The 17805-nt window shown below is 44.1% G+C and overlaps 1 protein-coding gene across 1 annotated transcript in view; it reads left to right on the plus strand.

Moving 5' to 3' along the window:
• Positions 1-17805, plus strand: part of SCUBE3 (signal peptide, CUB domain and EGF like domain containing 3) — a 140500-nt gene that overhangs the window by 21648 nt on the left and 101047 nt on the right. Inside the window, exons 2-3 of the mRNA XM_066624776.1 lie at positions 2039-2161; positions 3257-3382. Of these exons, the coding sequence (XP_066480873.1) occupies positions 2039-2161; positions 3257-3382 (249 nt within the window). The remainder of the gene's footprint in view (positions 1-2038; positions 2162-3256; positions 3383-17805) is intronic.

The raw sequence follows: 17805 nt of genomic DNA on the forward strand, positions 1-17805 counted from the left end.
TAGTCCTGGTGCCGCCTGCGTCGTTTTGTAGTCCTTGGTAGTCTTTAATTATTTTCTCTTAGGAAAATACAACATTGTGTACTTCAGATGCCATAGTGTATATGCAGATAAAGCCAGTAATTTAACAATTTATAAATAAATATTTTATATAAATGATTTGAATTACATGATGCCAAATCGACAAACCTGAATTTGGTAAATAGACAGGTTTCAAAACTTTGTTGGCCTCATAGCGCCCCAATACCACAGCAGGTGCCCAGTTTGCTCAATCATGTTCAGGCACTGCCAGCTTGGGTCTCCTACCAGATCTGAAGGCCTTGGAATGTTCACCTAGGAGACCTTGTGGCCCACCAAAAATCAGCTTGTGACCCGCAGTTAGGGAACCAGTGCCTTGTTGTCTTCCCTGTAATGAATTTTAGATAGTACATTTCTTAGGGCAGGGACCTAGCCTCTTGTGCTTTGAAAGTCCCATTCACATTGATAGTGTTATGTAAATTAAGTGAATAATTGCATATTGGTTTATTTATGAGTTAAGGTACTTTCTAACAACTATGTATTTAGAACTCCAAAATCATCTTACTGTAAAGAAACCCCTACAGATGGCAGCTTAACATGCAACCAGCCATAAAGATTGATGTTCCGATTTGGTTTGTACTATCTGTACAACTGGTAAACATTGCTTTAACGATGGACCCATCCTATTGCTTTCTAAAATCATGGCAATGAACAGCGCTCTTGTGTCTCAGTAGAAGATGCCAAAATGAATCTGGTCAGACTATGTTTACAGTCAGATGCCCTGTGAGTAGAGTAGCTCTGGTTGAATGAGTATGTTGCATATATTGGTTTGGAGAGGCCCATTGTGTTTTCCTGGTCTCTTACTTCATTTCTGGCAGTTTTATTTGCAGTTGGCTTTGATTGATTGACATTTACAGCCTTTATTAAATTTTTTTCATGGTGTGTGAGTGTGATGGAATAGTCTTTTGAACCACTAATCGGCTTCTTGCCTTATTTTACAACTGTAGCATTCAGAAGTGCTCAATCTGACCATAACAATGGTCAGGGAAACTTGATGGGTGGCCAACTCCTACCTAACTCTTTGATTGGCTGTGCAGTGGTAACAACACAACATCCACTTAATCCCATGGGGGAATTTTGACCTTGGGAGATCTCCTTGGCGTAAAGGAACATTTGTTCCCTTTCTCCAGGGTAAGACCTTGCCTGCCTGGTGGGTCATCTCAGACCTGCACTAGCAATATCATACTGGTGCATGTCCACATTGACCCATGAAGGTGATTCAGGCCTAGGAAGGCGGTTAGTATTTGGCAGGCACTGCTGCAGCTGAACCCACCCCCTTTGCAGACCCAATCCGCCCAACTACCTTTTCCCTTTTCTGCCTCCCTGTTCCATCTCCTCCTTGCCTCCATCCCAGCCCCTACACAGAGTTACCTAAGGTGGCGGGTTCCATGGTCCATCCTTGTATGGACCAGGCCACTAGTGGCAACAGCCAGGCTGTACTCTCTGGCATTTATGCATTTGTGACAGCCAGAAAGCATGTTACACTGCCAGAATGCAGAATGCCAGAATGCAGAATGCCAGAATGCCAGAATGCAGTGGTGGCGTATTCTGGTGGCATTAACTGCCAGTTAGGATTAAGCCAACAGCAAAACTACTGAAGCCATCATAATGTATAAATCAGAGCCAAAAGCCAGAGCTTTGATATCTGTTTAGATTTTGCATATATAGTGATATAGTTATTTAGGTTTTTCACTGGCCAAAATAAAATAAAATAAAAGCTAAATAAGGCTATGCTCAGTCATTCACCCATTTTTTATTTTCATCCATGCTCTGGTTCCTAACCAGACGAAAGTGCAAGTCAGTTTTCAGCCTCACCAGAATTCAGATTATATAGTGTTTTATAAGAATCTCTAGAGAGAAGGTTTATGATAAGGTGTCTTGTGGTTGTTCCTCATTTTTACTGCTACAAACTCGCATGGCTATCTGCCTGGAAGGTTTTATACTGTTACTTCTTCATTTGCAGATATTGACGAATGTGTTGATGGGACTGACAACTGCCACATTGATGCCATCTGCCAGAACACTCCCAAATCGTACAAGTGCATCTGCAAATCTGGCTACACTGGGGATGGAAAGCACTGCAAAGGTAGGGAGAGTTGGGTCAGCCCATAGTAACAAAGATGGGAGGAAGTTCAGCCATGCCTAGAGGTAGATTTAGGTTGTTAAAGAGGAAAAGAAATAGTGATTTCTTTTGAAGGGAGCACCCACTTCATCATTCCCGAACTGTGCTCCAGATGCATTTACCTTTCCTGATTAGTGTGAATAAAATAAACTTGCAGAGCATCACAGTGGGCTGTGCATTCCACATGGCATGCTTCTTGTACTCATTGCAGAATATCTTATGGGCAAAATGCTCTGCTGTTTTTCAAGGTGATTGCAGTGATTCTACTTGTTGGTGGCAACGCATAGCCAAGGGGTGCAGGAATCTACTATTTTGATGTGGCCGTAAGAGTTTGTGGGTATTTTTCCCCCATGCAATTTGATCTGATCCTAGTTCTTCCTGGCTGAAATTTTGAATCAAAGAAGTGGCTACGCTATTCTGTGCAGCTGCATTTTGTTGGGACAAGCAGGATTGGCTATTGAGATTATTGCTTTGCGACTCCACCAATTACTATGGATTAATCCTCTTGGCTGCCTTGGTGCTAGTATTAGACTTTTATATCCAGTGAAAGATTATTGTATCCTGCCCATCTTGATACAAAAATGTGGGCTTAGCTTTCACATCACATAATAAATAGGGAAACAGTCTTGGAAGATCATTTAATCAAGAACCTGATGATTAAAATGAATCATAATTAAAATGATGAAATGAATTTGTGATGGGATAATATCTGATGAAAGGAGACAGAAAGAAATGAAAAGCTGTGTTTCTGGGATTATGTTGGACAATGGTGGTGACGCATCCGTCCTCTGTCTGATGCCTGGCACAAACGTCAGACGCATTTATTGTAACTATGTTAGAAGTAACTAGTGCCAAATGCTGAGCATGAGTGACAGTTTCTAGCACGATATGTGGGAGTGGAAGTAGGATCAGCACGGACCATACGAAATGTGGCTGTTGGCATACCCTGGGTGTAATAAACTTGCAAACTCTAGTTTAAAATGATGACATCAAGGGAACTTAGTAATTCTTAGTTCTGAAGTTCTGTCTGGTCATTGGTCTTCCCTTTTTTGTGCACAGATGTTGATGAATGTGAGCGTGATGACAATGCCGGCTGTGTTCATGAATGTGTCAATATCCCGGGGAATTATCGTTGCACCTGCTATGATGGCTTCCGCCTAGCACACGATGGCCATAACTGCCTTGGTAAGAGCAACACACATTGTTAAGCTGTTTGCATTTAATTAACATAAGTTTGGTATTTAAAAAATTCAGCGGAAATAATGCTATGTAGAGTTCCTAATTCTAAAGCAACCTGCAATGGTAATTCTGGAAGATCTGTTCTGTATGCTAGTGTTGAAACATTTTTATGAATTGCTAAATGTGCCATCTCCCATTCAGTGACATTGGTAAACAACAGAGATGTGCCTCCCTCCACAGCTCTTCATGTAGTTAATCCCATTACAGTCACTTATGTGACCACAGGCCACTCCGTGAAGTTAGACATGGACAGTGGGCAGTATGGGGAAGGTATTTGCTGAAACATGCTTTCTTAGAAACACATGTTTGTTTGCCACTGTTCTTTTGCTCTGTCCCGTACATACCCAATGGGGAGGTGAAAAACATCTTGGGCCCACACTAGGGTTTAAGTAGTTTTCTCTTCCTGAAAACTCCCTGCCATCATATGGCATTGCATAAACAGTTCAGTTGTGGCATTTTGTTCCAGTGTTTGTTTATCCCACAGAGAAATGCAAACTGCTCTCAAGTGGCCTTTGTCACTTAAAAATTCATACTCTAATCTCCACCCTTACTCTTGAGAGAGAGATGGGTTAGCTAGATAACAAGAGGAGCAAAAAAAACTTGATGTCAAACAAACCCTTATTATCCATACCTTTTTGTTCTGATGGAAAAATATGTTGTGGTGGAAAAACAGATAGCAAATGTTGATGTCTGATGGTTGGGTGCATTAAGAACAAGAGTTGCTACCAACATTTTCTGTGAATGTATAGTTATTATTGACTTGTTACATGTTAGTTTCCAGAGTTGAAACACTATCTAAGGGATGTGAGGTTTAATAATTATACAGTCAGTTCTCGTTATCTTCTAGGGTTAGGTTCCTGAAAAACCTAGTGGATAGCAAATTTGCAAATAACAAACCATCGGTTCCATGAGATAAATGGGGTTAGGCAAAAGGGGTACACTGGGAGGAAGGGGTAGCATCAGAAGAATCCAGTAGAGACCTTCATGACACCAGAAAAATGCAGCAGGAACTGCCAAATATCTCTGAATACTGCAGAGACCTTCCAGAGGCAGCAGGGACCTTCCGAATGCACATGCAACCAGCACAGACCCCTTTAAAATATCTGGCAGGAGCTTTCACAGGCCATTTTAAAGGAGTCCATGCTGGTCATCTGAAGGTCCCTGCAGTTTCCAGAAAGTCTCTGCATAGCAAATAATGAAAACAGAGGCATGGATAATGAGAGAAGGTAGCAGTTCTGTCCCTCACAGAAAAGCAAATTTGCAGATAGCAAAGAGCTGCCTGTACCCTCTTATAGAAGCTGAGCTGTTACAGGGAACAGGCGAAGCATGGCCAAACCTGCAATCCTATATGCAGTTACTTACCTGGGAGTAACTCTCATGCAACTCAAAATGACTTACTTTTGAGTAGACATGTATAAGACTGTGCTGTTGGTAGCTTTTGTGTTTGAGTGAGTTTGGGGTCAACCCTATGGGAACACTGCAGACTGGAACTTGCATTCTGGAAAATGCATTATGGCAGCTGCAAAGGCAACATGCCATTCTGTGCAGCTGGGCTGTTGGCCACATAGTGAGTACCAACACACCAACAACTTCAAGAAAAGACCTGGTGCCAGTCAGTGCTGATGCAGAATGGGCAGAGTGGAATGGAGAGGGAGCCCTACATGAACGCCTTTATCTTACTCAGCAGTAGCGTGGGTAACCCCATTGCGGGGCTGCTTTTCTTACCCGGGAGAAGGGGACAAAAGTCCCCTTCTCGTGAGGAGCTGCCCGCGGTAGCCCAGGGCGCACAGGATTCGGCAGCAGTCGTTTTCGGTGCTGCAGAAGCTGGGTGCCCTGGGCAGCTCAGGATTGGGCTGCCCGTCCGTCTTCCTGGATCCACTCAAGACTTGCGCCAGTAAGCGGTGGCATAGCTAAGGGGGTGCAGGGGGTAGCATCTGTACCAGGCAACAAGTTTTAGGGGGGCAACAAGCTGAGCTTGACACTAGTGGCCAAAATTGTGAAAATCTTGGTATGTACGAATAATACCATCATGCTATATATCACTGGAAAGGTAATTTAATGCAGAATGCAATTAAAAAACCACATTAGAATATCTGTTTTTTCCCCCTCAAAAGTTATGGCCATTAACCAGAAAACGAAAACACAACTGCCTTAAGGAACAAAAAGTGGATTTCTTTAACTCAAAACTGGTCTATGAGATTGATTGTTCTGAGAGTCAATGAGATGTTATTATGAACCAATAAGAACCAATGGAACCAATAAGGTGTTAATATGAGTCAGCTCTTACATGTATCGTAATACAGCTACTCCTGCTATCTGTTAAAGAGGCACTTTTTCAAGTGGTGCTCCTCTTATATTTAGCAAGGAGAGAATAACCATCCCTCTTCACCCCAGCACAGTCTCTAACCAATAAGGGGCACACTTTTTTATTTATTTACTTAATTAAATTTGATTTTGTCTTGGGGGGGCTACAAAATTTGATTCCAGTTAGCAGATAGATGCCTTAGCTATGCCACTGGCTGGGAGGAGGTGGCAGATAAAGTGGGTGGTGAACTGCTGGGGGGAGGAGGCAAGTTTCCCCCAATTCACACTTTCAAAAAGCCTGGGTGTGATGTCACTTCCGGTTGTGACATCACTTCTGGAGCATTGTTTTGAGCTCTGCACCGGGCTACACATTCATTAACTATGCCACTGCTAGTAAGGTTGCCAACGCTGGACCCAGTAGATGCGTTTTGGTAGTGGAGGCTTACTCTTGACAAAGAAACAAATATTCCCTTGCCTGGAGGAGACCTCTGGGACCTGAACAGCACATTCTCTGGTGGCGCAACTGCATTGGTGGGAGGGTTTAGATAAAATTGATATATCAGTTGGTCAGGCTAATTTGGTTTGTAATTTGGAATGACACTGATGGAAACAAGGTATGTTATACCATCTCTGTAAATGGCATATGCACCATGTCTGATGCTCTATTTGTGTCCCAAAATAATTAAGGGCACAAAATAGGTAAATTGATACCTTTTATTAGATCATTGAGCCTACAATCCTCTGTGTGCTTACCTATGAGTAAGTCCCTTTGATAGAACTTACTTCTGAGGATCATGACATGCTCAGGATTGTGCTGTGATAGAGTTAACACTACACAGTCAGTGCACAATGAAACTTGACAGGCAGGTCTACCAATTTAGCAGCATTCCTAGCACCTTTTGAAGTTAGTAAAACTTCTTCAAAACTTCTGGATTGCAGTCTTGGTGCTTGTCGAGTCCAAGTCTCCTGTGTCATTTGCAGAGTAAAAATTAACATGTAGTTGGCCAATACTTACAGCTGTTGACCCTGAAACTAGAACTAAGTTGAAAAAAGTGTTCTCTTCCTCCAGCCCGTTTTCAGCACTTGCTTGGGTATTGTGGTGAAAATAGCCACCATTTGCATACTGTAATGCATTGATGCTCAAAGTGATGGGTTGCGGCGTACCATAGGACTTAGAAAGGACCATTCGCCTTTAAGGGGAGTGGCCCAGGCATGGGTATCCTGGCAGTGCCACAGCGATCGTGGCACTGCAGGCACCCAGAAGCTTGTCTCCCTAAGGGGTGGGGGTCTGCAAGTCTCAGATAGGGTCCAGTAAGCCCACAGCCCCCTCTTCAGATCTCCCCCACGTGATTTATCACTCTGATTTGTAGGTCGGACCCACTTTTGGTTTACTGCAAGCGTCGGAGCAACTCTCCTAGGCTTGTAGATCCCCCCCCCCGGTAGGGATACAAGCCTCTGGGTGCCTGTGGCTCCACAATCGCTGCAGCGCTGCCGGGGTACATCCCCCCTCCCAGTCCCCACCCCTGCCAGCACTTAACCAGCAGTTCTCAAACTGCTGGAGAGTTTGAGAACCGCTGCTGTAATGTAAAAAAAATCTTCACACATTCAGAGTGAGTGTTATCGGTGATCCGATTGACTGGGAACATTAATGTAACCAGTCCAGGAAGCATATCCCTCACTTTCATTTGACTTTGCTTGACCTTGGTTATGTTGTTGTATCAGCCTGATTCGCTGTATAGTGTTCCGTTATTATCACACTCACTATCTGATCTAGGCTAGGAAAAAGATTGTCCTATAGCAGCTGAAGGTTGGTCAGTAGGGGATTTGGGAAACATTCCTCTTCCCCCAGCACTGCCTTGGAATCCCACATGGGCAAATGTTCAGTGGGACAGCTTGCATTAGAATTCCTACCTGTTCAACCCAGTTCAAGTCACCATCCAACATGCAAAACTGCCTAATTTCCAACTGGAGTTTTCATTCAGACACTCCTTATCTTCAGCTCTTGTTCCAGCAGGTGAGCAGTGCAAGTTTGCAATAGGTTTTACCAAATACATTCAGAGGCAGCATTCCTAGCAACTTTGCTTTTCAGCTGCAAGTCCTAACGAGCCCCTGGAAACTGCCAGCTGGCAGATGGATCGCCTGCCTGCTTGCCAGGGCGACTCATTCAGCCACTTACACAGGAATCGCAATCCTTAGATCTGCAGCCACAACAGATGAGGGATTAATTATGGGTGATTTTTTCTCCCCTTCTCATTTGATTTCTGTAGTTTTAGGGGGTTATGCATCGCTTACGTTTTCAAGTTTCTGAACTCAGAAATATACTGCAAATTGGCAGGAGTGCATATGAAAGTGTCTTATGGGCAGGAGGTCTGGTCTAGAGCAGGGGTGTCCAAAGTTTTTGGCAGGAGGGCCACATCAGCTGTCTGACACTGTGTTGGGGGCCGGAAAAAAAAAGAATTAATTTACATTTATAATTTGAATAAATTTACATAAGTTTACATAAATGAATATATTAAAGATGAACTTATATGAATGAATGAAGGTCTTGCAATAGCTCAAGGCCTATAAAAGGCCTTGTACAAAGCAAGGCTGGCCTTTGCTGCCACTGCTGTATCACAGATGTGAAAGAGCAAGCAGTGAAGGGAGCTCTCATCACACAGCTCACACGAGAGGTCAAACAGTCGCCCTCACGCTGAGAGAAGTTGTGTTGGGCCAGTGCAGGCTTCAACAAATCTCCAGAGGGCCAGAGGTTCATTGGAGACTGGGGGCTCCCTGAGGGCCGCATTGAGAGGCCTCGAGGGCCGCAAGTGGCCCTCGGGCCGGGGTTTGGGCACCCCTGGTCTAGAGGGTAGAGCCTCCATTAGCCCAAAGATAACATCAGAAGGTCGCCAGTTTGAGAACATTGGCAGCTCCCTGAACGGCTGAGAATGGCGAGACCTTGAAGCAGTTGACAGGCCGAGCTGAGTGATTCCACCTCTTGGTGTGAGCAAGAAGCATCTTGGCTGCCCTCCTTGTGAGAGATGGAGCTGCTTGTCATCCTGCATGGGAGAACCAGAGGCCAGAAGTGAGACCAAACCAGGAAGATCCATTCTGAAATGTTGTTGGTTCTTGAAAGAGAGAACCTCTATGATTGTAAAAATCCCCTTGAGGGATTTAGAAACGCCTGCCTATGTAAACCGCCTTGAATAAAGTCAGAGGAGTAATCCGATAACCAGAAAGGCGGTATATAAATACCTAGTTAATAATAATATTATGCCGAGTCAGACCATTGGCTCATCTGGCAGACACAGTATTTCCCAGTCCAGCTATCTCAGGATCTTGGGATCAAATCTGGGATATGTTTCATGTAAAGGATGTATCCTTCCATTGAACTGTGGAGGTAGGACAGAGCTGAGTTTTTTCAGATGTCAAAGGTCTCTTTAATGCGTGCGTAGTGAAAGCACGCAAAATCTCAAGTCTTGCAAGAAGCTTATCAACATTAGAATTCATAAGAGGAATATGAATTTGGAAGCAAGAAACCTATTTCTTAATGCTGTTTTAATTGATTTTATTTAATATTTTTTATTAATTTTTATGTAGTGTTGGATTTTTGTTGCCCACTTTGAGCACTTGAAAAGCCATATAAAAATCTTCTAAATAAATAAATGTATGTTCTCTCATCTTCCTGGAAAAAAGGTGAGATACAAATATGATGGATAGGTGGGTCAACAAGGAAAATAAAGGTTACCAGGCCTTCCGTTACTGCTAGGATTCTAGCAGTCATTTGTTTTGCTGCAAGTGGGTAATTTGTATTTCCTTTCCCTGCTCTTTGTCTCTCTCTACCAGATGCTCCATTCCTACACAGTCTACCTTTGCATGCTTGGATTGCAGGCATATTCTGCAACTACTTTCACTACTTTCCAGTTGTTCATGCTTTGCTGTTTTATTGAGAGCCAATATGATGTAGTGATCTGGTAGATGAAGTAGGATATTGACCTGGAAGATGTAGATAAAATCCTCCCTTGGCCATGAAGCTCACTGGTGTGACTGGACTATCTCTCTAAGGTTTCTCAAGGGGATGAGATGGGGAAGGGGAGAATCCCAAGTAAATATTGGAGCATCTTTTTCCTGTTTTCTACAGCTTTCTGCAGTTTGGACAGCTTTATAAAATATTTGTTCTACAGCCTATACCAAACTGGGTATTGGGGAAAAAAGATTGTTGTTTAACTGTTTTTGTTGTGTCTGGACATACAAGTTTAAGTAAAAACAGCAGCAACAGATGGGATGCTTCAGAGTTATTTAAACAATGATATTTCATTGATGAAATGCTGCCCCTCCTGCTCTCGCTGCCTGAGGGTCTCAAGCTGAAAAGACTGTGATCTCCAAGTTATGTATTTCAAACACATTTTTAGGGGAAATTGCTGACAGAGAGGCAGCTGGCCCTGAATTCTTACACACATGCAGTATATCTGTGAACACAGTGTTACTGATTGGGTGAGAGTAATGCTCGAGCCTTGAGCAATTATCTCCCAAACAAAAAAGGGGTAGGAAAATCCTTTCTGTCTCTTGGGATCTCTAGTAAATACTGTTAATAAATAATAATAATAATAATAAATAGTAGTAGTAGTTTAGGCAAGGCAGTAGGGAATTCCATGTGTGATTCTTTTGCCGGAAGGTGTACTGAGGAGCATTCTGCTTCCCAAAAGCCCTACCCTTTCTTGGCCAGACCACAGGGACTTTCCCCATGGGTTCTCATGATATGAAGACACAAGGTTGAGATTTGCAAATTAAGACTATCTACTACTGGATAGACCTAGTAAGGACTGCAGAAGCAGTTGTGTTAGTATGGTAAACTGATATGGAGCCTTGTACTAATATTCTCCATAGACTAAATTAGTCATAGATTAAAATAACTCCATAAATTATTATCTGTAGACTTTGAAACAAAATAGTGTAACTTCATAGTTTATCATTTTAATCTTTACAATGACCCTGGGTCGATTTAGAGCTGCCCAAACCCCAGCCCTAAGAACATAAGAACAGCCCCACTGGATCAGGCCATAGGCCCATCTAGTCCAGCTTCCTGTATCTTACGGCGGCCCACCAAATGCCCCAGGGAGCACACCAGATAATTACAAGAGACCTCATCCTGGTGCCCTCCCTTGCATCTGACATAGCTCATTTCTAAAATTAGGAGGTTGCGCATACACATCATGGCTTGTACCCCGTCATGTACTTGTACCCACATCATGGCTTGTACCTGGGGCCACTTGTGGCCCTCGAGGACTCCCAATTCGGCCCCTGCGAAGCCCCCAGTCTCCAATGAGTCTCTGGCCCTCCAGTGATTTGCTGGAGCCCACGCTGGTCTGACACAACTGCTCTCAGCATGACAGCCAACAGTTCGACCTCTCGTGTGAGCTGTGGGATGAGGGCTTCTCCACTGCTTGCTGTTTCACGTCTGATACAGCAGTGGCAGCAAAGGAAAGGCTGGCCTTGCTTTGTGCAAGGCCTTGAGCTATTGCAAGTTCATTCATTCATTCATACAAGTTCCATCTCTAATATATTCATTTATGTAAATTTATTCAAATTTAAAATGTAAAATCATTCTTTTTTTTCAGCCCCTGACTTAGTGTCAGAGGGATGATGTGGCCCTCCTGCCAAAAAGTTTGGTTACCCCTGATTTAGAGAATACTGTATGTAGCAAACTGGTTTCTCTTTGTGCACTTGGGTGTGAGTGTTCCCTGAGTGTGCATGCTCCTTTTATTTCCCAAAATGCAAGGTATTAATAGTGTGGTTATGATTTGGACATAGCTATCTAGTGAGCTCATGTCAGAGGCAAGATTAAAACTGGCGACTTCCTGATTTGCAGTTTACAATCCAGTCCTACATACTGGTAGCACCGGTTGAACACGGCAAAATACAGAATACATGTTCTACTGGTGCTGGCTGTCGCAAATGTGCCATAAGCATTTTGTGGCAGCAAAAGCAGCCAGTGTGTCAGCAGGAAGGCTGGAGCCTTCCTACACACATTGTTGGTCATTGGGAGGCCTTTTGTAGGAGGTAAACCCGGCACAGAGTGTTGGAGGAAGATTGGGGGGGGGGGGGCTGATCAGGGTTGGGTGGAAAAGGAGAAGGGATGGATGGAACAGGGCAGTGATGGGGCAGGGGATGAGCAGATTGGGCCTGGGACGGGAGCAGGTGTGGCGATGGTGGCACGCACCAAACCTTGACCGTCTTCCTGGGCTTGATCTGCCTGCACAGATCAATGTGGACTTGCGCCAGTGATATCACTAGCAAGGGGACAAATGTCCCCATGATGGCTCCGGAGCTAAGAAGCAGGCAGTCTGAGCTTGGCTGAGTCGCTGCTTTCTGTTCTTGCAGGCACTCACCAGAACAGAAAGCAGAGATTCAGCAAAGCTCTGAGTGGTTGTTTCTTTGCTCTGGAGCAGGGGTGCTCAAACCCCTGCCCCGGGGCCACTTGTGGCCCTCGAGGCCTCTCAATGCGGCCCTCAGGGAGCCCCCAGTCTCCAATGAGCCTCTGGCCCTCCGGAGATTTGTTGGAGCCCGCACTGGCCCGATGCAACTTCTCTTAGCGTGAGGGCAACTGTTTGACCTCTTGCATGAGCTGTGGGATGAGGGCTTCCTCCACTGCTTACTGTTTCACGTCTGTGATGCAGTAGAGGCAGCAAAGGAAAGGCCAGCCTTGCTTTGTGCAAGGCCTTTTATAGGCCTTGAGCTATTTCAAGACCTTCATTCATTCATATAAGTTCATCTTTAATATATTCATTTATGTAAACTTATGTAAATTTATTCACATTTTAAATACAAATTAATTCTATTTTTCCCCAACCCCCGACACGGTGTCAGAGGGATGATGTAGCCCGCCTGCCAAAAACTTTGGACACCCCTGCTCTGGAGCTTCTTCACCAACCCCAGAAGTGACACTACAAAGTCAGTGCCCTGGGCACTATTGCCCCTTGCAACTTCCACTGGCCCCAACCATCCTTCCTCAATTATCCTTACTTATTTGTATTGGCAACCTTCAGTCTCGAAAGACTATGGTATCGCGCTCTGAAAGGTGGTTCTGGCACAGCGTCTAGTGTGGCTGAAAAGGCCAATCCGGGAGTGACAATCCCTTCTGCACCGGGAGCAAGTGCAGTCTGTCCCTGGTCTGTCTCCCTGGCTATGGGCCTTCCTTCTTTGCCTCTTAGCCTCACTACCCACTCTGCCAAAGATCTCCAGCAGCTCATGGATCGTTTTAGCAAGGCCTGCCAAGATCCTTACTAGTTGGTTGTATAACACATGAGCTTCTGGAGTTCTGCTGCTGTTCCCATGCTCCCAGTTAACTGCTCTGATCCTGCCATAACCTTGATGAGCTTTCTTTCCTGTTAATATATTGCCAGTTATGTGGGTTAATTGCATATTACATTTTTATAAAGCACGCTTTTCATTTGATTTTAGTAAGCTACCTTCCCACTAAGAGCAAAGAGCTGGCCTTCCCTGTACAGAATTCAGTGTGAATAGAAAGCTTGTTTCTTGGCAGAAAATAAAGATGATTTATAAAGGTGATGTTGATTTTGGGTACAGCCACCTGCTGTTCCAGGTGGGAACAGTGGCCAGACCCTCATTCTGCATCCTCACATTGGAGAGTCAAAATACTGAGATTCCTAGAAAGAAGTCATGATAATCCATACCTGGACCTGCTTTGAAAACAACTTCCCACAAGGACCATTTAACATATTTAACATAAATATTTAATAAAAATTCCCTGTCCCTCTGACCCTGCTGTTGTGTTATGCATATGTGGGAGCTTAGATCTTTTTCCCTACTGGCTTTTGCATGAGGGAGGAAAAAGAAAGGAGAGGCCTGCCTCTCAGTGCAGAAGCCCCAGGTTGCTGCTCTGCTGACACAGGGGTGAGCCCCACATCTGCCCAAACAAATGAGTTAATAGCAAATATGGTGAGAATCATAATACAGGGAGAAAGTGTGCAAATAAATCCCAGGCCAAAGCAAACCTTTAGTCTGCTTTTGGAGAGCCTGTGTCTCTCTTCCATCTAACTGTGTGCATGAACAATTCCGTTGTAATTCGTTTATAAAAACATAAGTATCCGTGCTTAAGCCTGCCTGGAAGTCACACCCCATGTCGTGTTAGTCTTCTTCCCTCTCCCCAAACCCAAATATATTGGAGTTGCTCATGGCAAGGCAATTGGATGTTGAAGAGTGGCATTGTGTACATGCTTGTAGGTACTAAGTTTTCAAAAGAGACTATATGTACTTTAAAAAAAATTAGGACCGTGTTTCCCATACTTTTTTTACTGTGACCTCAAATACAGTTTAGCTCAGTTCAGCAACCCAAGGAGTTGGTACATGTTAATAGTAACAATACTAAAAATGCTCCAGGGCGCTCAGTGATGACATCATCATTGCCTAGCTCTGGACTGCCAAGAGGAACACTGAGCGGGACTTCAGTTCCAGCTGTGCCACCGCACAGCTTACAGGAACCTTTTTGTGACCCTTAGGAACATCCATGACACCCTTGTTTGGTTTGCAACCCCTGGTTTGGAAACCTTTGCAGGTGTGTCCCGGTATCCACGGGGGTTTCGTTACAGACCCCCTTGGGTACCAGGGGTATTTGGATACTGATGACCCCTCCCCCAGCCCACTGTGGCTCCCCCCCCCCGTGCCATAACCCAATTGTAAATGCTTACCAGAGCCAAAATCAAGCCAATTTTTGCCTCAGTTAAGTGTTTAAAAGTGTTTAGAAGGCGCGTGGGGGGCACGCAAGGGTTAGGTGCTTTCTTGTTTAAACAGGCTGCCTTTGGTATACAGAATGGTACAGCAGTGAGGTCTTCCTGTTGACCTCATTGGTGTTTTCTTTAATCATTCTTCCTGCTCCTAAGGAAAAGGAGGAGGCCTTTTCCTTAAGGCAGACTGGTTAAGGAGAACACCAGTGAGGTCATAAAAACAGCCCCACTGGATCAGGGAATAGGCCCATCTAGTCCAGCTTCTGTATCTCATAGCGGCCCACCAAATGCCCCAAGGAGCACACCAAATAACAAGAGACCTGCATCCTGATGCCCTCCCTTGCATCTGGCATTCTGACATAGCCCATTTCTAAAATCAGGAGATTGTACATACACATCATGGCTTGTAACCCGTAATGGATTTTTCCTCCAGAAACTTGTCCAATTCCCTTTTAAAGGCATCTAGGTCAGATGCCATCACTACATCCTGTGGCAAGGAGTTCCACAGACCAATCACACACTGAGTAAAGAAATATTTTCTTTTGTCTGTCCTAGCTCTCCCAACACTCAATTTTAGTGGCTGTCCCCTGGTTCTTGTGTTATGTGAGAGTGTAAAGAGCATCTCTCTATCCAGGCACCTCTTTTCTAGGCTGAAGAGGCCCAAATGCTATAGCCTTTCCTCATAAGGAAGGTACCCCAGCCCAGTCATCATCTTAGGGCAGAATCCTAACCCCTTATGTCAGTGCTTTCCAGAAACTGACATGTTTCCAATGGGGCATGTGCTGCATGCTGCAGTTGGGTGTCACTCACGGAGGCCTCCTCAGAGTAAGGGAATGTTTGTTCCCTTACCGCAGAGCTGCATTGCCCTTATGTCAGTGCTGGAAAACACTGGCATAAGGGGTTAGGATTGCGCCCTTAGTTGCTCTCTTTTGCACCTTTTCCATTTCCACTATGTCCTTTTGAGATGTGGTGACCAGAACCGGACACAATACTCCAGGTGTATGGCCTTACCATGATGGCCTTACCATAGATTTGTACAACGGCATTATAATATTAGCCGTTTTGTTCTCAATACCTTTTCTAATGATCCCAAGCATAGAATTGGCCTTCTTTACTGCTGCCGCACATTGGGTCGACACTTTCATCGACCTGTCCACCACCACCCCAAGATCTCTCTCCTGATCTGTCTCAGACAGCTCAGAACCCATTAGCCTATATGTGAAGTTTTGATTTTTTTTGCCCCAATGTGCATTACTTTACACTTACTCAACAAGAAGACCTCAGTGCTATACCCTACCCACTGCCAAAGGCAGCTTGTTTAAACAAGATGTCCTGGTAAGTTTTTAAAACAGTTTAATGAGCTTGCCTGGGGGTTGCAGAGAGTAGGGTGTTGCCCCCCCCCACACCCATTAAATCATTTTAAGAAGTTGGCAAAAATTTATTTTAAATTTAATCTTAAATTGAATTTTAAGAAGGGGCAAAAATCAGCTTATTTAACCAAGTCAATTTTTCCCCCAATAACTTTTAAAAATGATTTAATGGTTGCACAGTGATTTAATGGTGGTGACAGTGGTCCCCACATCCATGGATACTTGAAACCGTGGATATAGGAACCATGGACATGGGTGCCCTGTATCCTAGTACATTCTTTGATATAGTCTGTGGCATTCTTTGATATAGTCTAGCTGTGAAAGTAACTTGGCCACATATCGTATATATATTCAGCAGGAGAATATGGATTTCCCAGCGAAGTAGGTAGGTTCTGATCTTTAGTGTTTACTGAGCTATGAAAATGAAGGAAAAGAGATAAAACGGTCTGGACAAAGTGCTAGAAGGGTTGGGAGCTTGTTCTTTTTTTAGCAGGAAATACCAGCTTCACTTGTTTCATCATTGGGCCCTGGTGTTGGGGGAAAAAAAATTTCTGAGCTGAACTCCCATATTTTAAAAACCTCAGCAAATCTTCTCTCACGTTCTCTCTCTCCCTGTATGCAATCTCCTTTTCCTCCATCTCTACTGGTTCAGAATGATTGTGGATTTGGGATCCACAGTTTTATCTAACCGTGTGGATTTAGCTGGACCTAGTTCCTCTGAACGCAACTGTAGCTGTGCTGCAGTCGTGTCTAGAGGGCTTTCTAAGGGCTGGGGAAGCCGCACATGGCCTCCCTAACCTTCAAAAGGTCTTCTAAGACCCCAGAAATCGACCTTCTGGATGCCTCAGAAGGCCCTCTGGATGTGACCAGAGTGCAGCTGTTGATCTGGTGAGTTCGGAAGAGTAGGAAAGGGAAAGGGCAATTATGGGGTCACCTCAAATCTCCTTGAAGTGGTAGAAATGGGCAGGGCAGATTTCATTCTAATTAGCCTATGTAGAGGAATCAATAGTGAGTATTAGGGGGGGATTATTCACATGTAGGCTTTCTATTAAGCACAATCCATTGGCTGTATAGCTCAGGTCTAAACTCTATGGTTTATACAGCTGGAAGTAGCCAAGGGTGGGGGTGTTCTGCCTTCCTTTCCCATTATCTGATGAGCCCAAGAAAAGGAAGCGAGAAAAGAAAGAAAAAGGTGGAATTGTAGACTATTGGTGAATATTAAATTGATACTGTGTTGGTGATTTTGACTGAAGAACAAAGGAGCCAGTAATATTGAAAGGCAACTGAATACCTAAGTGTCACCTGTCTGGCTCATACTTCGGTTCATTCATAAGAAACATGTTTCTTATGAAATAATTCCAATTTTTTAAATTGGTTCATATTGTATTTTTTATTTTTATTGTATTATATTGTTGCTCTTCGAAAGAACCAATACTGTACCATGCCCGTTGAACAAGAGGGAAAGGGATGAATGCATTTTTTTTTGTATTTCCCATATAAAATCTAAAGCATCAACCCACAAATGTTCTCTTGCATTGTGTGTGCCACATATATCTGGAACTGCACATATCACCATAGATCACATATGATTCAGTCCTATGGTCCTTCTGCAACAGCAGTACTTTAATTCCAAGCAGGTGATAACCAGAAATAAGCATTTTGTTCTCAGGAACTCATTAGCTGCAAATGACAGAAGAGAAATTAGGCAACTCTTGGTCATATTTTCAAGATATGGGAGAGCCCAATTATCATGCAGGCTGCCCTTTTAGCGGTGCCACTTCTGGTGAGGCACCACTTTGCATCTCAGCAGCTGAGAGGTGCTGTGCAAAGTTACGCCTCAGCAGTAGCAGTGGCACCGAAAGGGCAACCTGTGTGATCATTGGGCTCTCCCAGCGCATCAGCAGCTTGCCTTTTCTTACCCCCTTTGGTCTGCCTCTTCTGTTTACCATTCCTCACCTCCTTCCATCTCTTC

Source organism: Tiliqua scincoides, chromosome 4 (assembly GCF_035046505.1).
Source record: "Tiliqua scincoides isolate rTilSci1 chromosome 4, rTilSci1.hap2, whole genome shotgun sequence".
Classification (NCBI taxonomy): Eukaryota; Metazoa; Chordata; class Lepidosauria; order Squamata; family Scincidae; genus Tiliqua; species Tiliqua scincoides.